The sequence below is a fragment of the Eretmochelys imbricata genome, chromosome 16 (assembly GCF_965152235.1).
Source record: "Eretmochelys imbricata isolate rEreImb1 chromosome 16, rEreImb1.hap1, whole genome shotgun sequence".
NCBI classification, from domain to species: Eukaryota; Metazoa; Chordata; order Testudines; family Cheloniidae; genus Eretmochelys; species Eretmochelys imbricata.
Window position 1 is genome coordinate 5653517 of NC_135587.1, and position 22754 is coordinate 5676270.

At 43.7% G+C, this 22754-nt stretch overlaps 1 protein-coding gene across 11 annotated transcripts in view; it reads left to right on the forward strand.

Moving 5' to 3' along the window:
- The first annotated feature begins 13658 nt into the window (after nt 1–13658).
- The window catches only part of ZNF618 (zinc finger protein 618), a 343284-nt gene continuing 334188 nt past the window's right edge, over nt 13659–22754 (forward strand). For all 11 annotated transcript variants that reach the window (XM_077835645.1, XM_077835648.1, XM_077835646.1 and 8 more), the window contains exon 1: nt 13659–13986. In XM_077835645.1, the coding sequence (XP_077691771.1) occupies nt 13921–13986 (66 nt within the window). In that variant the 5' untranslated portion in view covers nt 13659–13920. The remainder of the gene's footprint in view (nt 13987–22754) is intronic.

The window sequence follows — 22754 nt, forward strand, 5'->3', positions numbered from 1 at the left end:
ATCATAAGATCTGGTTATGCCATCCCCTTCCTCTCAATACCACCCAGCCCTCCCCCCTTCCCCACCCCTCTTCAGGGACCTCTCTCATGAGCACCTCAGAGAACAGGAAGTGGACCACCTCCTACACTTGGGTGCCATGGAACGAGTTCCAAATCAATATGAAGGGAAGGGTTTCTACTCAAACTATTTCCTCACCAAAAAGAAAAGCGATGGATGGAGACCCATCTTAGATCTCTGGAAGCTAAACAAATTGGTCTGTAACCACAGGTGCATTGGCCACAATCATACCAGCGCTAGACGGGGGGACTGGTTTTCAGTCCTCGACCTTCAAGACGCATATTTTCATATCACCATACATCCAGCCCACAGACGATTCTTGAGTTTCATGGTAGGATCCAACCACTACCAATACCAAGTCCTACCCTTCGGCCTCTCCACTGCCCCTCGAGTTTTTTCAAAAACACTCAAGGTAGTAGCCGCACACTTACGATGCAGAGGGGTGCTGATCTTCCTGTACTTGGACGACTGCCTATTGAAAGGTATGACCCAGAAGGAGATGACACATATGGTACAAATAACCATAGAGCTGTTCCACAAGCTAGGGTTGGAGATAAATTCAAAGAAATCAACTCTAACCCTGACACAATGCCTGGAGTTTCATAGGAGCCTACCTCGACTCCGTACAAGCCAAGGCAATGCTACCAAACCACAGGTTCGTGACAATGAATACACTCAGTTCCACGATCACCATGAGTCCACAGACGTCAGTAAGGACTTGCCTTCAGCCCCTGGGGCATATGGTGGCCATGACCTTCATCGTAAAGCATGCAAGACTCCACATGTGCTGTCTTCAGGGCTGGGTGAGCACTGTGTATATGTCCAGCAAACACAGCCTAAGCAAAAGAGTCACATTGCCTCCAAAGGCCCTCACATCTTTACACTGGTGGACGAAACCAGAAAATGTTTGTACAGGGATCCCCTTTCAACAGGACCCTCCATCATTTACTATCATGACAGATGTGTCCCTGATAGGTTGGGGCACTCATTTGGACCCTACAGGGCATGTGGTCAGTAATGGAAACTCAACTTCACATCAACCACCTAGAGCTCAGAGCCGTACACAATGCATACCGTCACTTCCTGCCAATCATACAGAACAAATCAATTCGCATATTAACTAACAACATCGCATGCGTGTTCAATCGACAAGGAGGAGCTCTCTCCCACTCTCTATGCACAGAAGCCCTGAACTTATGGAACTGGTGTATCCGCAACAATATAAACATCACGGCATCTTACCTACCAGGATGCCAGAACACAACAGCGGACACACTAAGCAGACATTTCTCAGAGGAACACAAATGGGAAATACATGACAGTATCCTCAGAATGATATTCCAGAAATGGGGCTACACAGCAGTAGATCTATTTGCATCAACAACAAACCACAAGTGCCCACTCTTCTGCTCTAGAGTGGGTCTAACACCCAAATCATTAGAGGATACCTTCCCCATATAGTGGAACACATCACTCCTGTATGCATTCCCACTGATACCTCTGATCTCACGAGTCATTCACAAGCTACAGACCAACAGACCACACATCATCCTGATTGTCGCTGCGCTAAGAAGGCTCCTCACAAAAGTCCCTGCCACTGCCAGCTCCGTGCTCTCTGCCACCTGACAGCTCACTTCAGTTCAGCTGCAGGACAATGCGTCACATCACCTGCCTGAAGGCAGAAACAGCCCACCTGGCTACCCCTGCCATTGGTCCCTCCAGAGAGCGGACAAAGTGGGTCAGACCAGTGCTCCATCTGCTGCAAGAGCCTCTCTTCTCATAAACCTCCTCTCTTGACATCTCAGTGTGAGGCAGTTCCTTAGATTTGCCACATGAAAGGAATGGCTCGGGCCTGGGGCTCTCCCCCACACCCTCTGCAGTGAAGACTGATGGAAAGAAGTCACTGAGCTTCTCCACAAGGCCCTTGTCCTCCCTGAGTGCTCCTTCAGCACCTCCATCATCCAGCGGCCCAGCTGTTTGTTTGGGTGTCTCTAGCTAGTTGTTCTTCAAATACTTTCTTGGCCTGCCTTATGCTCCATTTACATTTGACTTGCCAGAGTTCATGCTCCTTTCTATTCTCCTCACTTGAATTTGACTTCCAGTTTTCCAGGGATGCCTTCTTGCCTCTAACTGCCTCTTTTACTCTGCAGTTTTGCCATGGGGGCCATTTCTTGGCTCCTCTTACTGTTTTGTTGTTGTTGTTGTTTGTTTTAAATTTGGGGTATACATTTAGTTTGAGGCTCTCTCTATTGTGGTCTTTTTCAGTAGTCTCCCTGAAGCTTGCAGGCATTTCATCCTTGCGACCGTTGCTTTCAATTTCCATTTCCATTTCACTAGCTTCCTCATTTTGGTCTAGTGCCCCTTTCTGAAGTGAAATGGTACTGCGGTGGGTTTCTTTGACATTTTTCTGCCCAGCTAGGTTGCTCCATATCATTCTGTTATGGGGTCTTTTCACCTCTGTTCACCTCTCAGAGCAGCTCCTGTGTGACTAAATGAAGAAGTGCGTCCCCTGGCTAATTGCAGGACAAACTGCTCCCCCTTCTTGCCATATTTGGAGCTTACTCCCCTGGCTCAAAAGGGGTGGCAAAGGAAGAGCTTCCCTGACCAGGAATTGAACCCAGGCCACAGAGGTGAGAGTGCTAAATCCTGACCATGAGACCATCAGGGAGAAGGGGGTGAGTGGAGGACTCTGCACCTGGGCCTGAGACCAGCTAGGGCCATGTGTGAGATGACTGGCAGTGCCAAGAGCGGCCAGAGGACAGGTCAAAGGCCCTTTGAGAGCGGGGCCAGAGGACATTGGAGTTTGAAAGGCAGGACGGGGGAAAGGGAACGAAGGAGAAAAGAAAGAGACACTTGAAAAGGAGAAAGAAGACTTTAGAATACACTAAATTGAAAGGCCTGGCCAGCACATGGAAACAGGCTCCAGGCTGGGAATCAAACCCAGGCTACAGCAGTGAAAATGCTGACTCCTGACCACTAGACCATTAGGGAGAAGCCATGGAGTTGTGCTTGGCAGATGCCGGTCACATGTGTGGGACCCCCCCCCCCCACCATGTCCTCCATGTGGCAAAGTGCAGAACGGGAACCTCTGCACTCCAGCTGACTGCAGGGAATGGTCAGCCAGAAGGGCCATGGCAAAAGAATCAGCCTGCCTTCTCTGAGGAATGAACGCAGGACCTCCAGATTGAGACTGATGCACTGCTGGCTGTGCTAAGAAGGCTCCTTGCAAAAGCCCCTGCCACGGCCAGCTCCCTGTTCTGTGCTGCCTGACAGCACATTTCAATGCGTCACATCACCTGCAGGACAATGCGTCACATCACCTGCCTGAAGACAGAAACAGCCCACCTGGCTACCCCTGTCACTGGCCCCTCCAGAGAGCGGACAAAGTGGGTCAGACCAGTGCTCCATCTGCTGCAAGAACCTCTCTTCTCACAGTGTCCCGTGCCAGAGACCCACGAGGGGTCAAAAAGAAGTCAATCTCCTGCCCCAGTGCAGAGCCCCCTCCAGCACACAAACTGCCTCCCAGAGCTTGCACCCCACACTCCTTCCTTCACTCCAACCCCCTGCCCCAGGCTCAACCCAGAGCCCCCTCCCACACTCCAAACCCCTCAGCCAGAGCCTGCATCGCTTCCTGCACCCAAACCCTCTGCCCCAGCACAGGGAAAGTGAGTGAGGGTGAGGGAGAGTGACCGGGGGAGGGGGATGGAATGAGCGGGACGGGCCTTAGAGAAGGGGTGGGGCAAGGGTGTTTGGGTTTGTGTGATTAGACAGTTGGCAACCCTACCGAGGGGTGCGACTGATCTCCTGTCTGTCTTTGCCTGTCTGAGGGGAGTGCGGGAGATCTCCTGACTGTCTCCCTCCTGTCTGAGGGAACTCGGGCAACCCCATGCCTTTCTCTCTCTGCCCGAGGGAGTGCGGGCGATCTCCTGTCTCTGCCTGTCTGAGGGGAGTTCAGGAGATCTCCTGACTCTCTCCGCCTCCCCAAGGGAGTGTGGGCGACCCCCTGCCTGTCTCCCCCTTCCTGAGGGGAGTGATCCCCCGACTGTCTCCCCCTGCCTGAGGGAGCGCGGGCAATCCCCTGTCTCCCCTTACTTGAGGTATTGCCTATTTTGCCCTGAAAGTCATTTGCCGAACTACTGTTTGAGAGAGTAACTGATCTGGGAAACACTGAGGAGGCCCCCTGAGTTGTGGGGACTTCTTCCACTGTAAGTATTGCCTATTGCTGCTACAGAGAGTTTACCCCCTGGGTGAAAAGGCACCCTCATCACCTCACTGCACTCAAGCCGCTTCAGGCCTGCCACACCTCGTCAAGGTATGTGGGTTCCTCCACATTACATAGCCCACTAGTTTGGAATAAACTGCCAGCTCAATGACTTCTTTCCATTGGTCTTCACTGCAGAGGGTGAACACACTGCACTCTTCCCCGTGTCTCATCTACCTGCCAATAAGCTTGGGTCCATTCTTCATGAGACCCATTTACCCAGGATACAAATCTTTAAATCAAGAATGCAGGCCACATAGGATAGGGAACTCCATCCTGGAAAGCAATGACCCTGAAAAAGACTTGGGAGTCATGTGGATAATCAGCTGAACAGGAGTTCCCAGTATGATCCTGTGGCCTGAAAGGTAGTGTGATCCTTAGATGTATGTACAGGGAATTACAGGGCAGTAGACAGATCGGATTACCTCTGTATTTGACACTGATGCAAACACTTGCTGGTATACTGTGTCCAGTTCTGATATCCTTAATTCAAAAAGGATGTTGAAAAATTAAAAAGGGTTCAGAGATGATCCATAAGAATGAATGAAGGGTTGGAAAATATGTCTTATAGAGAAAAGACTCAGGGAGTCCAATATATTCATCGTATCAAAGAGAAGTTTAAGGGGTGATTTTATCATAGTCCATAAGTACCTACATGAGAAACAGAAATTTGACAATAAAGGGCTCATCAATCTAGCAGATAAAGGTATAACAAGATCCAGGGGCTGGAAGTTGAAGCTAGACAAATTTATACTGGAGATAAGGCATAAATCTTTAACAGTGATGGTAATTAACCATTGGAACAACTTATCAAAAGCTGTTCTAGATTTTCTATCACTGGAAATTTTTAAAATTAATACTGGCTATTTCCTAAAAGATATTCTCTAATTCAAACTGGAATTAATTTAGGGAAATCCTATGGCCTGTGTTATGGAGGAGGTCAGACTAAATGATCACAATGGTCCCTACTGGTCATACAATCTATTAATGTTTTCTCTTCCTACAGTCCCTTACTGTCTATACATTTTCCAACTTCTAAAGCAAATGAGGCAGGTTCCTATAAACAACAGCCTCATTCACTATTCAACCATGATTAATTTCCTGAGCATTGTCCAGCCTGTGCACTGAATGAGTTTATCGAAGAATCATAGAAATGTAGGGCTGGAAAGGACTTTGAGAAGCCATCTAGTCCAGTCCCTGCACTGACAGTTGGGGTCCTGTAGAAAAAATAGTATGTAATCATGTAATTAAAGACTGTATCACCATAATTTATCAAATGCATACATAATGCATATGCTCAAGGAAGCAGAATTAAGGTTGCACACAGGCAACCTTATAAAAAGTTGATGTGTAGCAAAATTTTCTACATCATCATACTCAGGAGATCCTACATTATCTACACAGAGATTTGTAAACCAGTAACTTGGTCTTTTGTTCTTAATTTTACAGAATTCTATAAATTGGATGTGGAATACTAGTCAATGTAGATTTCAACAGAAGGGTGTTGTATTCTGTAGTAATTTAGGTAATCCTAAATAAAACGTTTTGTTATTATCAGTTGGCTTTCCTAGCTCTTCCCTCTTTATTTCAGGGCACTATCTAGGAGCGATAGGCCTGTTTGTTGTGTAAAATAGGAAAATTTGTTTCTTATCTGAAAGTTTCCTTTTTTTGAAACAGGCAGCTTATAGGGACATGTAAGCATGGAATATGCTTAAGTTTATGAAACAAAGGGAATGTCCTCATGATTCGGGAGGTTTTGTTCTTATGCTCTGCATTGAAGAGCTACTGAGTGACTCAGTAAAGACCTGTAAGTGGTTTTCAGCTTTGGAGGTTATCAGACCGGCAGATTATTCAGTGGACAAAAAATGGCTGGCCTTCAGAATTCTTTGGAGATGTTGGAGACACAAGGCAAGACCCTCAGCTGATGTAAATCAGCATAGTTCCATTAAAGTCAAAAGAAATTACACTGATTTACACTAGCTGAAGATCTGACCCCCATAAACTAGGATTTGTGGACTGGCTTTTTCCATGGAAGGTAATTTTCAGATAAGCAAACACAGTTTCCTGGTTTGGTCAGTAAACTAAGATGTGATTTCTGAATACACACATGGAATTAATCTGTTGAGGAAGATTGTGCTATTTTTACACAGTCTATTTTCAGAGTAGCTGGAGAAGAATGTTAAATCTAGTCTGCAAACCTGGATTCTTTGTCAAGAGGGGGAAGTGGTGCTCAAGGAAAAAGATACAAGGACCAAAGACAGAGAAAGAAAGATATAGATAGACCCATTCCATAAAAATGTACGGCAACTTTTATAACAGTTGTTTAAGGCATTTCACAAAATTTTATTTACATCATCTTCTTCTACCAATACATACAGCATTCATAGTTAATTGGAGACTTCAGCACATAGAGTTGTAAACTCAGCAGAACTCCTTATTTTACATAAATGTAAAGAGACTGGCATGTCCTTTGCTTGAAAATTGCTCCATATCTGGCCACTTTTTTTTTTACAAGTGAGCCATGGAAAACTTCACAGAGGCCTTGGAGTCTGAGACTTCCTGAACTCCACCAGATTTCTTCTCTACACCCACTGCTCTACCAACTTTGACTTCAGGAATGTGGACAGAGACTCTACATTTCTGTGATCCGGGAGGGCACCCTCGTATGAAGAATTACAGTTGTGGTACAAAGGAGTCTGGTGGAACTTCCACCACCTGCATGAACAGTGCTATCCATGACTCTAGGGCCCCTGTGCAGTCCCCTCAAGAAGTACACAGTGGAACCCTCTCTGACAACAGAACTAAATTGTCCATGTTGGTGGTTCCTCTTTCTAGCACAAACATAATGGTTCCATCCTCTCCACTCTCTCTGTGTGTTTTGACCAAAAAATCTTGTAGCCTTGTCTCTACTCCTTCTAACGAGAAGAACAGAAGAACTTCATTTTGGTAATAAGCATCCCTAAGAATATCTCCATCTCCTCTATCTGACTCCTTGTCTCAGACATAATATTTGTATTCATTGTCTGTAAGGTCTGGCCAGAATGCCACTCCTTTTTTTCAAACCTTTCTTGGACTTCCACCAGCCTATCTCATAGGCTGGGTTTCTCCTTTCCCCATCCATTAACCTAGCACTCACCTCCTTTCTCCACCTCCACCGCTACTTGATGCTGTGGGTGAAAGAGTCTTTTCTATAGCTCCTGCCTTTTGAGTCTCTACTTCATTTCTAATCTCATCTGAAAAACATCTTTCCTCGTTTAACTTTTCTTGTAATTTCCCTGTCTCCTTGTTATATTATTTAACTCTGCAATTTTATTATCTGTTTTTTAAAGCATTTTGAATAAAATCTGTATGAAAGACATTAAAGAACACAAATTTGTATTTTATAATATCTTTGATCCAATCTTCAGTTCATGTAACAAGAGGAAAATCAATCTTCTTAGCTTCTCAACAAATTTTTTGCAGTGTGGTATTCTTTGGAAATAGGGTTCCATGGGCCAGTACAGGGAAATCTATAAATGTAGATACTTTATTGATACTAATATTAACTATTAACATGGGAGCTAAACACCAGCTATTTACAAGAGGTAAGTATGTTTATAGCTAAGGCTGTATGTTTCTCATGGGAAAAATGTTATGTTCGTTAAACAAAATAGCAAAGGGCATATGCTGAATTTTAAAAAAAAAAACATACACCAATAGTAAGCATCAACCAAATAGTGCTTTAGAGGGAGGTATGGAAGGCTAAGTTTTGCAGTACACACCTAAAGGGACAGAGAATTTTCACTCCACTTTAGCTTTATTGCATGAAGGCCCTAACCCTGCACTGTTAAAGTCAGTGGGAGTTTTGCCATTGACATTAACAGGAGCAGGATTTTTCCCTTAGATTCCTTGAATCAATGCAAAAAAGATGTGTGTAAAAATACCTGTTCAAAACCAAAACAAACTCCAATAAAACTGGCTTAAAGAGCCCAGTACTTCTGCCTGAGAAGAATAGATTTCAGACAGGATCTGGGAAAGGGTGTGCTTAATAAGCAGCTGGGCTATTGTGTGTGGGGAGATAGCAAGTCAGGAGCAGCTTTGGGAGCATACTGCAGCTGGGCCACAAGATCCCATTTCTGTAAGCGGTAACAGACTGAGGATCTATGCCCAGGAAGTGTGCCAGAGAGGTCAAGAAAAAAGAGACAGTGCTAAAGCCTATCCCTAGACCAGGGGTTCTCAAACTTCATTGCACCGCGACCCCCTTCTGACAACAAAAATTACTACATGACCCCGGGGGGGGGGGGGGGTCAAAGCAGAAGCCCAAGGGCTTCAGCCCCAGGTGGGCGGGCCTGTAACCTGAGCCCTGCCACCCAGGGCTGAAACTCTTAGGCTTTGGCTTCGGCCCCAGGCAGTGGGGCTCGGCCCCCAGCAAGTCTAACAGCAGCTCTGGTGACCCCATTAAAATGGGGTTCCGACCCACATTGGGGTCCTGACTCACAGTTTGAGAACTGCTGCCCTAGACCAAGGTAAGCACACACAATCCCAGCAAGGCAGGACCCAAACACAGGAGCCTGGTGAGTGTCCAGCAGGGGGAGCTTGACTAGGACTGTGATTTAGGGAAGGCATTTGGACATGCTACTTCCCCTGAGCCCATGGCTCTGCTATTAGAGCTCAGCACCCCTTCCCTGCAAGGCCTGGACACTATCAGAGATGGTGGGGGCTTTAGCCCCATCTACTTCCCTCCTTTCCTCCATTCTGTGGTTCCATGACAACCACAGTTCCTGACGGTTTGCTCCAGCTATACTGCAGGTGGCATGCCCGAGAGGGGAGAACGAGCAAAACTGGCTAAGATGCTTCCTCCTTCAGACCACACAGGGGATGCGAAGAGGAGGAGAGCTCTGAGGGTAGGTCTATGCTGCAGTCCAAGGTGATTGCAGCTTGGGAAGACATGCCTGTACAAGCACAGCTAAAAAAGCGGAGTAGATATGGTGGCATGTGGGCCAGCAATGTGAGTGCGTATCCGGATTCCCGGCGCCCTGACACCACTCATCCTGAAGCCGGTGCTACTGCATCTATACTGCTATTTTAGCAGTGCTAGTGTGGATAAAGCTAGTGTGGGTATGTCCACCTGAGCTGCAATCACACTTTAGATTGCAGTGCAGACATACCCTAAGAGGCAGACGAGAGAGAGTACCTGAGGGGGCAGGGTTGTGGAAGACAAAGCACTGAGAAGGGCTGGGGAGAGAGAGACAATGAGTCTGAGAATAGGACTGCAGGGGGAGCTTAAGGGCAACGTGTATAGGGGGGGAACAAAGCGATGCAGCCTGAGGAGGGCTGTGGGGGAGAGAGAGAGACAGAGTGAACCTGTGGGGACTGGATGGAGAAGGGGAAACCAGGACCGGGGCCATACCTTTCAGCCTGCCAGGCCCAAATGTGGAACACAGTATGTGACAGGTTTCAGAGTAACAGCCGTGTTAAGTCTGTATTCGCAAAAAGAAAAGGAGTACTTGTGGCACCTTAGAGACTAACCAATTTATTTGAGCATATTTGAGTATGTGACAAAGACTCAATATGAGGAACACCAATTATTCATGCAGGAGACTTTAAATGCCATGAGATCTTTCCCGTAGGGTAAATGACTCAATAACTTCAGGTTCATGATTATTTCAGATATAAATAGTTTTCAATAATAAAAGTGAGGGGACACCAAATATATGGAATTGGGAGTAAAATGAATGATCACTCAAAATAAGGGGCATTTGGTATGTTGTAGAGGAGGGGGATGAAGAGTGAGAAGACCTCAAAGTGGAGTTGGGAAGTGGGGAGAGAACTTACGAGTGGAGTTTGGGGTAGCCTCTGTAAGTGATGATTCTTTCTAGGAGAGACAGCAGAGCATGTGAGTGGGAAGCCAGAAAGAGTGTATGTGTGTGATTTTGGAAGGGAAGGCAAAGAGGAGACAAAGGTGTGGAGAATACAGAGAGTTTGAGAATAAGGAAGAATGGAATGGCAGAAGAGGACTGCAAAGTACAGAGGAAAGAAGGAGTAAACACAACATAGGAAAGAAAGAGGCAGACAGAGAAGAAAAGAAAGTAAACAGCTTCCACACAATATAGAAAACAATACTGAGGAAAAGATAAAAAAATACACATTAGAAGAAAGAGGACTGGTTTGTCATCACAAAGGCAGTCTGTTGTAGAGACAGGATAAAGACCAATTCTCCTAGGTTGCAGGACCATTCTTTCTCTTTCGACAGCCCCCTGCCTCATTCACTACACAAATTCATTACACAGAAATTCCATCATGTATCTGTGTGTCTTACAGTATTTTGCAGAGATGGGTATGCAGAAGGAGCCCTGTTATACAAACAACATAGTCAAATACATAGATTTGGCCGAGCCCGGGGTAATCCATTATTTTTTTGTCAAGGACCAAATTTCTTGGTCAAGGTATAGTCAAGGTCCAGACTCCAGAGAAAATAACAATGATAATAACTAAATAAAAAGATTTCACCGTCTGTTCAAAAGTGTTTGGCAGTCCGGATTTGGCCCACTGTCCGCCTATTGACTAACCCTGGTGTAGCCTTTTTGAAAGGCAGTGTGACTAAATAGCTGTCATGGAGTCACAGGGTCTGGTCTATGTCCCAGACTGTAATCAATTTCTTCTGTGCTGGGCCCCAAAGACCCACAGTTTCACACTTGTGCAGGGTACAGGAACAATTTTTATAGTGGAGATGCTGAAAGCGGAAACCATTTATTTGGTTGGTATTACTACTTCAAGCCAGGGGATGCTGCTGCACCTCCAGCACCCCTGCGCCCATGGCCTCCAAAGACTGGGCCTTCAGCACCACTTCCCATCTTTCTCTGTGGCTTCCTGCAGTAGATATACCCAAGCCAGACTTCTGCAGGAGACTTGTGCGATAGCCCTTAAGGTTGCAATGCTCTCAGTGAGTATTTACACCAATATTTTTTTAAAACAAAGTAACCATTTATTAGTCACCTGGCACACAGCATCTGAAAGTCCTTAAGTTAGAACAGAGAAATGAAGGCTAAAGTATAGTCTATTCTGGTTAGCCTAGAGCACCAGCATAGCTACAGTGACCCCCATGTTCAGACTCTGTGAGCCCCTCAGTCTGACCTCCTTGGTCAGTTTACAGGTGAGAGGCCCAACTCCTTCCAGAAACCAATCCTTTATACCTCCACCTTACATCTCCCAGTCCCCTCTAATCTACCTTTTTTGTCCTGTGACTACAGAGGTGCTAACTGGTCACTTCACCTTGAATCATCTCTTACAATATGTGTTAACTACTTATGCTAAACAATCTGTTCCACTTTTTATTTAGCTGTGACCTCTTGAGTACCTTTCACAGACCTGAAGAACAGCTCTGTGTAAATCTGAAACCTTGTCTCTTTCACCAACAGAAGCTGGTCCAACAAAAGATACTACCTTTGTCTCGCTAATAAGAAGTAAGAGCTTACCTCGGCTACCAAATTAAGCTATGTCTACATTACAAGTCGTGTCAGCATAATTTATGTCAATTCACCCCACCCCCAGCGACATAAATTCCTGTACAGATACTGTTATGTCAGCCTGCCAACAAAGCTTCTGCTGTGCACAGGGGCTGGAGTAGTTAAGTGGTGGGGAGAACTCTCTCTTAACCCTAACCCTAGATGTAAATAACTGCCATTTTGCCTGTCTGCTCCATATGAGTTTTGGAGAGGAGCTAGCGCTGAAGTTCAAGATTGGAGCTGAGGAGACTGCACCAGGACCATGCTGGGTTGGAGATCTATAAGTGGGTTACCAGCATTGTTTGACTCTTTAGTTCCAAAATGAATAATATTTCATATTTTGATATTGTCTGGGGGCATTTTGTGTAGATTGTGAGAAAATGCAAAATGTGGCTTTAAACAGAAATGCAGCTGCAACTTTTACTTTAAATCTTTCCATAATTTATACTGATTAAGCTCATGGAGGGGGAGGGGCAGCCGTATTATTCACTGGTCACCTCAGGTGTGCCACTCTTCAAAGGAAAAAGAAAAGGAGTACTTGTGGCACCTTAGAGACTAACCAATTTATTTGAGCATAATGCATCCGATGAAGTGAGCTGTAGCTCACGAAAGCTTATGCTCAAATAAATTGGTTAGTCTCTAAGGTGCCACAAGTACTCCTTTTCTTTTTGCGAATACAGACTAACACGGCTGCTACTCTGAAACCTGTCTTCAAGGGAAGTTATGTACTACTTATATTCTTCCCCAAGAGCTCTCACTTGAGAAGTCCCACAAGACAGAAGGGAATGGCAAAGGGCCTGCAGACACCACCCAGAAGCTTCTTGGGGGTGGTGAACTCTGCTTCATGAAGACATTATAAAAAGTTGTTCAAACTTACTTTTTAAATGCCCTGCCCCTCAGATTTCTCACACAACAGGTAGTTTTAAAGTTGCTTTTCGAATTCCACCATTAGAATCTGGATTTGGGGATGATTATGAAATGAGATAATAAATTATTTCCATAAATATTCAGGTAGAACTCCCAAGTTCTGCAAATTGAGGCCCCTGATAATCAGACCTGAACAGAGTTACATTCCAAATTGAGCAGGGGAGAGAACAACAGGCTTCCCCCTGGAGCTGCCCTCCATGAACCCTGGAAATGAATGTGACAGAGGGTCTGTGGCTCCCAGGGAAGAGCAGAGCCCAAAGATGACACTTTTTCAGAGGCACACCCACATTTCTGGCCTTAAGGTTGGGAGCCCACATATGATTAGCTGCCAGTCCTGCACTGTCCCACGTTTCTTTTGGCACATGCCAATTTCAGGTCCTCTCTCCATCCTGCTTGGAGGAGGTTGGCAAAGGGCACCAAATCCCTACCAACAACAGTGCTGGGAGGCTCCTGGGGAAATTGCTGCTTTCTGTGGTTTTCAAAAAAGTAGTCCCTGGTTTTTATTTATTTATTTGTTTCCCGGAGCTCAGATTAACCCACCGCTGCCTTCCTCCCACCGAAAAATAATCCTCTGAATTTCGGAAAGTGCCAGCCCCGAGAGCCCGCTGCTGCGTGGGGACCCCCTGCCGCTGGGCCCTGAGGCTGGGCTCAGAGTCAAGCACCTTGCGAAGTTGGAGCGGATCTTCCCGAACGTGGCATGGGCAGCAGCGAGCTGCCCCGGGGCTGATGGTGCCAAGCCCGGGGCAGCGCCAGGGGCCCTAGCGCGGCAGGCTGCGGCGGCGTCCTGGGCTGGGCATGGAGGGGCGGAGAGGGCAGAGCCCCGGGTCCTGCAGCGCTCAGCTCGGTCAGACTCAGCCCCCTGCTCCTGCTGCTGCTTGATCTGAATGCGCTGAGGCTGGAGCTGCCCCCAGAGCTGCTGTGATGGCGGCCGCGCGGGCTCCGCACCGGGACTCGCCCTGCCCGCAGCAGCGCCCTCGCTGAAGGCGGCGGCGGCGGCCCGCGCCCCGGGGGAAGGGGGGCTGCAGCAGCCCGGCGAGCCGCCCACCCGCGCCGCGGGCATCGCCCCCGCTCGCGTCCCTCCCGGCCCCGCAGGGCGGAAAGGCGGCGGCGGCGGCGGCGGCTGCATTGTGAAGCGCGCCGCGGATCGCAGGCCCGGGAGCAGCGGGGCTCGCGCCCTCCCGCCCGAGCCCGATGAGCCAGCCGGACAGCGGCGCCCCGGAGCCGGCGGCGGCGGCGGCGGCGCCGCCGGGAGAGCAGGTAAGGGCGGCCGGCGCGGGGAGCCTCGGGGGACGCCCGCTGGGCGCGGGCGGCCGCGGGGCTCGGCGCGGGGTGCCCGGCTCTGCCCGCCGCCCGGCCCTGGCCGGCGCCGGGAACAAAGCGGCGGCGAGCAGCCATGTCAGCTCGGACCGCCAGCGCAACAGCCCGCGAGGCGCCCCGAGCGGGGCCCCCGCGCCCCGCCGGCCCCCGCCCCGCTCGGCCCCCGGCTCCCCGCTTTTAGGCCCTTTCTCTTTCTCGGGGCTTCGCTTTTTTTTTTTCTTTTTTCTAATTTTTCCTCCAAACGGTCGTTTTTTTCCATTAAAACGGCGCCACCTAGGGGAGACTATTTCGTAAATAAAAAAGAAATTAAAATTGAAAAAAGAGGAAATATTTGCTATTTCTTATTTTTAAAAAGTTTGAATTGCAAGAATTTGCTGGGGGTTTGAGGGCAGAATGTTTTGCCTGTTCACAGGCCCGCTAGTTGGGTGGGCTAGGCTCGTAGGAACAAATTTTGTGTTTTTGAGGCAAAGCCCTGTTAATATGTAAATGAAAATTAAGCTGGAATTTGGACGAATTCAGGTTTTTTCCTGTTTTGGAAGAAAATATTAGTGTGAAACAGCGACTGCTTGAGAATGAATCTAATTTAAGTTTTAGGCAAGCATATATCAATCAACTGCAATAAAATATTACTTTGGGGAAAGTAGGAGAATTGCTGTTATGAAGCAATTATGAATTGTGCTTCATTGTAATTTTGAACTTGCTCTCATAGTGTGGCACGGTTGATTTTGGTGTTTTGTAATATTTAAAGTTAGTTGTCTTAAATAAGGAAGAAATAAAAAAAATATAGAAATTTTTCTGTGGACACACCCAAATTTTTTTTTTTTTTGGTGATTTTGGATTTCATGCAAAAATGCTTTTAAACAATAAGGTTCTACACACAGATCAGAAAAACAGGAGGGAAAGCAAAATTAAGAGTAGAATATCAGTTTTGGTTTTGAATTTCTTGGTTTTTCTGATGGTTTGTCCTGGTATAATTAAAACATAGTTTCCAGTCATTTAATTTCCTACTTCTTCTTTTGTAAAGATAAAAAATTTCCATAGTAGGTTTTTTACACATATACTGAAACTATTTCAGATACTGTGGATCATATAAAAACATAGTATTACATAGATTTATTGTAAAATCTGCTTTGATAATAGAAATTTGCATAATTAACATTATTATGAGCAAAATTAACTGTAGATTTGAATATTGTAATTTTTAATAAAACTAAAGTAGCTAAAAAGGGCGCTGCCATGATATTTTCCATAATTTTAAAAATCCTTTTCACTTCTCTGTTTATAATCCTTCTGGAGTTTGAGATTGAAACCTTTCCGTAATTAATGTTTTCATAGTGTTGTGCGCGCATTTTGTTATCATAAGGTTGCCTGCAAGTAGTGGACTACACACACTGGTTTGTTATTGTAGGGTTGTCCTTGAATACTGGGTTGTTGGTATTGATCTTTTAAAAATAAACAACAAAAGAGCACTGAAGCTTTCATTGTTTCAATAAAAGAACATAGAAATGATATACATGGCCTTTGCATACAAAAGAGAGTGTGGAAGATCAGGTCAACATTTGAGTCTCACCAACCTTGACACAGCCTCCTCTCTAAAATGGGGACAAAATAGCAAGATGGCTGGCTCCACAGCTGCAGCATTTAATTTGAAAAGAACATTTTTGAATTTTGAACACAAGTTTCTGCAACTTGTGCTTCCACACTTCAATAACTTAAATTTAGCCCCCCCTCCCTTAAATTAAATTTCAATCTGGAATGAATTTTTCTGAAATGAATTTTCAAATTTGAATTTAACCCCCTAAAATGTGTTTGGTGCTCTGATTGTTTCACTGTTACTTGATATTCACTTGAAATTAAAGTCTGGACTTCCTGATAAATGCAGGGAGAAGGATCTATTTTTCACCCTGTTCTCATTTATTGGGTTGATGGAAAGACTTGTAAAGCAGGAAAAGTGTTGGGTGGAGGAGAAAATATTCAGAAATACAACTTTATATTTTTACTTTTGCATTTATCTCCAGAAAAAAGACACACCCTCTTCCTGAATTTTTTTCAGCAGGTATAGAATAAAGTACCATAGTCATTAACAAATAGTGGCACAAACAGACTGGAGTGTCACGTGGTAGAAATTATACACAGTGCATTAAATTGGATTAAACAATCCTTGTCAATATTTTGTTCATGGTTTCATTCAAAAGCCTTAAAGGTGGTAGCTTTTCCAAACTCATATCCTGCAAGAATTTTTTAAATTGAACTGCACACTATAACTTCAGCTTAAGTCTAAGAGTATTCCAAAATATTTTTGAAGATTCATGAATTTAATTCTTTTTTCCAAGAGGAGATTTTTTGACGCTTCTCTTTTTTTCCCCCCTGCTCTGCCGAGCCCCACATCCTCACCCTAAAATCTTGGGAGAAGCCCTGATGATTGGTGTATTTTAGGCCGGGGATGTAATAAATGGATCGCTACATTATTTTGATTATGAATAGTGGCATATATTCAGTTACAGTACATAAGAGGTTCTGTTGCCTTGTGTTTTACATTTATGTCTTAGAAGTTTATAATGATCAAAAATATAGGACTTGAAACTTCAAGTCCTATATTTTTGATCTCTACATGTACTAAACTGCTAATGCATATAGATATTTAAAATATGTGTAACCCATTTCCTCTGCAGAGATTGAAAATGCAATAGCACTAGATTGCAAGTTGCGGGGATGCCGTTGTACTGTAGGTGTGTGTACTGTAACCTTTACAACCTTTAACTGTGTGCGTATCGGTTTCCTTTAAACAATGGCTTCCATTGTATCTTTTGCTGGTGGTGAAGGCTATAGTTTAGGTTATACTAGAATTCTCAACCTTAACCTATTTTTGCATATGCTCTTACATTCTGGAGAAAACCTTCTCGGCTGAAATTTCAAAGGGAACTTTTTTTCTGGAAAGTTGAGCAAAATTTGTTTGCCTATTTTTGAGTTATGTGACAGTGGAAAAGAAAAGAAACTGCTGTAAATAGATTTCAAAACCTAATTTTTGTAGCATAAATTACAGAAAGACTGTACTTTGGAAGTGGAAATTTTCCAGGAACCTAGTCCTCAGTCAGGGGGACAAACATAAATAAAATAATGGCGTGTTAAATGATAAATAATTTTTGCATAAGCACAGTATGAAATTTAATTATTACATTATTTCCAGTATTATAGAATCATTTAAATACATAATATTTTCCTAATATATTTGGTTATGTAGGTGTAGTTTCACTGCTGTGTTGACGTGTAATTAAATTTTTGATTATGCAAGTGTGTCAGAGAAATCAATAGAAACCAGTGTTCTAAAAAGATTTTCCTTTTTTTTAACTTAATGTAAGTTTTTGTATTATTTAGGGTACAGTCTTTGGACTCAATTCTAGAAGTCCTCGGCATGTAGAATGCTCACTGAAGTCATTGGAAGCTGTGCACATAGAGGGGTTTGCAGGACTGGGCCTTTCAATCCTCAAATGTCAATAAATTCCAAAGTAAGGGTTCTCGCAGTAACCATAATTCCCTCATACGGTGCATAGGACTCAATACTGCCATTATATTAATACATATAGATCCTCTTGGATTCAACTGGAATAGTGTGTGCATATTTTTAAGATAGGGTGATTGCATAGGCCCCAATCCTGCAGATATTTATGCATGTGTTTAACTTTATGTATGCAAATATTCCTGTTGGCTTCAGTGAGACTACTCAGATTCATAGATTCTGTGGCCAGAAAGGACCATTGTGATCATCTGATTTGGCCTCCTGTATATTACAGACCACAGAACTTCCTCAGAAATAATTCCTAGAACAGATCTTTAGAAGAACACCCAATCTCTTGATTTAAATATTGTCAGTGATGGAGAATCCAGCACTATCCATGGTAGATTGTTCCATGATTAATTACTATCACTGTTACAAATTTATGCCTTTTTTCAAGTCTGAATTTGTCTAGCTTCAACATCCAGAATTGTGTTAAACCTTTCTGTTCCAGAGTGAAGAGCCCATTATTAAATATTTGTTCCCCATGTAGGTACTTATAGACTGTAATCAAGTCACCGTGTATCCTGCTTGTTATTAAACTAACTAGACTGAGCTCTTTGAGTCTATTAATATGAGGCATGTTTTCTAATCCTTTAATCATTCTTGTTGATCTTCTCTGAATCCTCTACAATTTATCAATATCCTTTTTGAATTGTGAGCAGTAGAACTGGATGCAGTATTCCAGCAGTGGTCGCACCAGTGCCAAATACAGGGTAAAATAACATCTCTACTCCTGCCTGAGATTCCCCTGTTGATGCATCCAAGGATTGCATTAGCCCTTTTGGCCACAGTGTTGCACTGGGAACTCAGGTTCAGCAGATTATCCAGCCCCAGACCCTCCCTCTCCTCCCCCCCTCCCTGAAAAAAAACCCCAAAACCAAAACAACCCACCCCCAATCATTTTTTATAGAGCCACTGCTTCCCAGGATAGAGTTCCCTATCCTGCCAGTATGGCCTACATTCTTTGTTCCTAGATGTACATATTTACATTTACCTGTATTAGAACACACGTTGTTTGCTTGTGCCCAGTTTATCAAGCAATCCAGATCTCTCTGGCTCAGTGATCTGTCCTCATTGTTATTTACCACTCGCTCAAATTTTATGTCATTTGAGAACTTTATCAGTGTTGGGTTTGTTTACTTTGAGGTCATTGATAAAAATGCAAAATAGCGTAGGGTCAAGAACCAATCCCTGTGGCAATCATCTGGAAACACATCCGTTCGATTATGGTTACCTGTTTATAATTCTATTTGAGACTATCAGCTAGCCTGATTTTAATCCATTTAATGTGTGCCATGTTAATTTTATATCTTTCTAGTTTTTTAATCAAACTGTCATGTGGTACCAATTCAAATGCCTTATAAAAGCCTAAGAGTATTACATCAACACTATTATCTTTATCAACCAAACTTGTAAGACTCATAAAAAATACCAAGTTAGATTGACAGGATCTATTTTCCATAAACCTATGTTGATTGTTATTAAGTATATTACCCTCTTTTAATTCTTTATTAATCAAGTCCCATATCAGCCACTCCATTATCTTGCCTGGGATCACTGTCAGAGTGACAGGCCTGTAATTACCCGGGTCATACTGCTTACCCTTTTTAAATATTGGCACCACATTAATTTTCTTCCAGTCTTTTGGAACTTCCCCCGAGTGCCAAGAGTTATTGAAAATAAAATCCAGTTCTTTTAAAACTCTTGGATGCAAATTATCCAGACCTGCTGATTTAAAAATGTCAGACTTTAATAGGGTTAGAATTCAAAATGACCTTGACAAATTGGAGAATTGGTCTGAAATCAACAAGATGAAATTCAATAAATACAAATGCAAAATAGTGCACTTAGGAAGGAAAAATTAAATGTACAAATACAAAATGGGGAATGAGTGGCTAGGCAGTAATACTGCTGAAAAGGATCTGGGGATTATAGTGGATCAGAAATTGAATATGTGCCAGTGCTGATCAGGCCTCAGCTGGAGTACTGTGACCAGTTCTGGGTATCATACTTTAGGAAAGATGTGGATTAACTGGAGAGAGTCCAGAGGAGAGCAAGAAAATTATAAAAGGTTTAGAAAACCTGACTCATGAGGAGAGGTTAAAAAAACTTGGCATGTTTAGCCTTGAGAAAAGATGAGTAATGGGGTAATTGATAAATCTTCAAATATGTTAAGGGCTGTTATAAAGAAGACAGTGATCAATTGTTCTCGATGTCCACTGAAGGTAGGACAAGAAGTAATGGGCTTAATCTGCGGCAAAGGAGATTTAGGTTAGATATTAGGAAAAAGTTTCTAATGATAAGGATAGTTAAGCATTGGAATAGGTTTCCAAGGGAGGCATGTAATCCCTATCACTAGAGGTTTTTAGAAACAGAATAGACAAACACCTGCTGGGTGGTCTAGGTTTACTTGGTGCTGCCTTAGTACAGGGGCTGGATTAGATGACCTCTTGAGGTCCATTCCAGCTCTACATTTCTATGAATCTGTGATTCTATAATGCAAAGTGTGCTGGGACCTGAAAAGAACAAAACATGATACCTGCACCAAAGATCTTAAAATCTAAAGGTCTGGTCCTGTAATTAGTAACTTACGGATGTGTAGTTATTCACACATAAAGTCATATTTAATTTAGTGAGCCTCTGTGAGAGTGACTGTAGGTCAGGCCTTTAGTAAAGACATAAAAATTATCATAAAAAGATGGAAATTTGGGCAATGGAGGAGGATGAGAGAATTAATAATATTTGTTATGAATGTCATCTGATGGGCTTGGGGTGGTTTTTTAATCATGTGAAGAAGTTCTGGCTAGTATGAGGTATTATCTTTTACGTTTCTTAAAATTCTGAGTAATTGAAACTAATCTTAATGTTACAATAATTTAAAAATATTGTACTACTGAATATGTCCATAGTGAACTGGTTCAATCATACTGCATTTTTGGGAAGAAGTTTCTGATTTTTAATATTTTATGGATTAATTGCTAATCATCTGCCTCCTTTTTGTTTTAGATTTGTTTCTTGAGTGTCTCTTGATTATTTTGTACTATGTGAATCCAATTTAGTGGTTAACTAGTATGGAAAGTACATCTGGATGTGTTGACTTTGTACTAACAAACATTGATTTGTTTGGGTAAGGGAATAGAAATGAATGAGGCTGTTTATCATGTACAGTATGTGAGTGATAACCCTTTTGGAATAAGCTATCCTTGTTCCTTCCATTGATGGGGAAACTGATTCCCTGCCCCTTTAGCCAATCAGATGGGCGTTGCATTTTTCAGCCATAACACAAGTAGAGGGGAGACAAAGACAATAGAAGCAGCCGGTTTGCATGAGTTGCATGGTAAAGGTTTTGATTATGCCTTTTCTAAGCAGGGTACAGATGACTTACATCTACCTAGTCGAGCCATTGATAAGAACATGAGTGGAATAAAGTTACAGTAGGAAGTAAGGGAGTCAAAAAGGATTTAAGATTTTATGTTCAGATAATGGAGTTGTTCAGCACTGGGAAATAATTGAGAAACTGTGGGATAAAATAAGACCAATGTAAGTAATGGGGTTATATGACTTGGTGGGGAACTTCTGTGGGCTGCTCATTTTGTTCCAGGACTGAGCAATCCAGGACAACAGCTGCTTTTCTATGGGGGGAAAAGGAAGGAGACCATCCCTCCATCCCTCTCCCAGTCTGTTATCTAAGGAAGCCTGGAGTGAGCCTGTAGTACTGTATTTCTGTATTTAGGTGAGTCAGATGAGATACCACCTTCCCTGGACACATGCACGATGGGTAATGTTTTTCTGGCATCTTTGACTGGCAGGTTCATAAAGGAGCTCTTGAGGAAGGATTAAAGGAGGACACCCAGTCAGTGCCTTTTACAAGGGTTGGAATGTGGGGGAAAAGGGACTATTTCTGAAGTGGGGTGGGTAGTGATAGCACTGGGCACGTGCTGCAGACCTGTGAAATACAATCATAAGGGATGGAGCAGAGAATGAGATCCTTTCAGGTGGTCTTGTTTAATTATTTTATATGATGCTAGTCAGTGCACTGTAATTATGTATGTAGCTAATTAGGTATACAATCATTTCTCATCTTTTAGCGTTAGCATGAGATTCACCTATTTGACCAGGTTTTTCATAAGTGTTAGATCACTTTCCCCTATCATTGTCAGTACAGGGGTATTGGAACAATTTATATGTATACTGGAATGCGTTACCTAGGGAGGTGGTGGAATCTCCTTCCTTTGAGGTTTTTAAGGTCAGGCTTGACAAAGCCCTGGCTGGGATGATTTAGTTGGGGATTGGTAGACAAGCCCTAAGATTGTGGGGTGTAGACAAGCCCTAAGTTAGAACCTTTGTTAGAACCAGGATACGTCTTCACTGCAAAAAGAAAAAGGTGTGTTCCTAATTCAGGTCAAAACATAAATAGCAGCGAAGACGTGGCAGGTTTGGGTTCCTAGCTCAAGTTCAACTTGCTTTGTTCCCTCTCCTAATTTTTTATCCAAGTCAGATAATGTGGGTTAGCTCACCCAAGTTGAGATCATGCTTTTTCTTTTTTTTGTTAACAGTTAAGATGTCCCATATGTTGGTCTAACTTACCCTCTGAAGATCCTTCAGCTTCTGTCTCCTCTTGGTGTAAGGGCTTGTCTAGAAAAATAGCGTACAGCAAGCTGAGGTATGACTCTTCAGTGCCGTGGTGTGCTGTGCTAGCTGTCTGCATGGACCCTGCTCTCAAACACCAAGTTCCTAGGTGTGCATTAACCTGCATTTTGTGAAAACACACTGGGGTACTTCTAGTGCGCAATAGGAAGGTTCACACTATCAGTTGCTGTGTGGCAAGCTAGGGTGCTGTAGATTTACATCTCAGCTTGCTGCACACTCACTGTTCATCTAGAAAATACTTATATTATGCTGATTTAGACTTTCTTTTTCAATGTCTGATTGCCAGAAGCTGGGAGTGGACGACAGGATAGGTCACTCAGTGATTGCCTGTTCTTTTCATTTCCTCTGAATGATCTGGCATTGACCACTGTCAGAAGACAGGATACTGGGCTAGATGGACCATTGGTCTGACCCAGTATGGCTGTTCTTATCATGTAACAAAAGTTTGGGGAGAATGCAGCCTAACCTTTACAAACTTGTTATTGATCTTGAGTTAATTGGC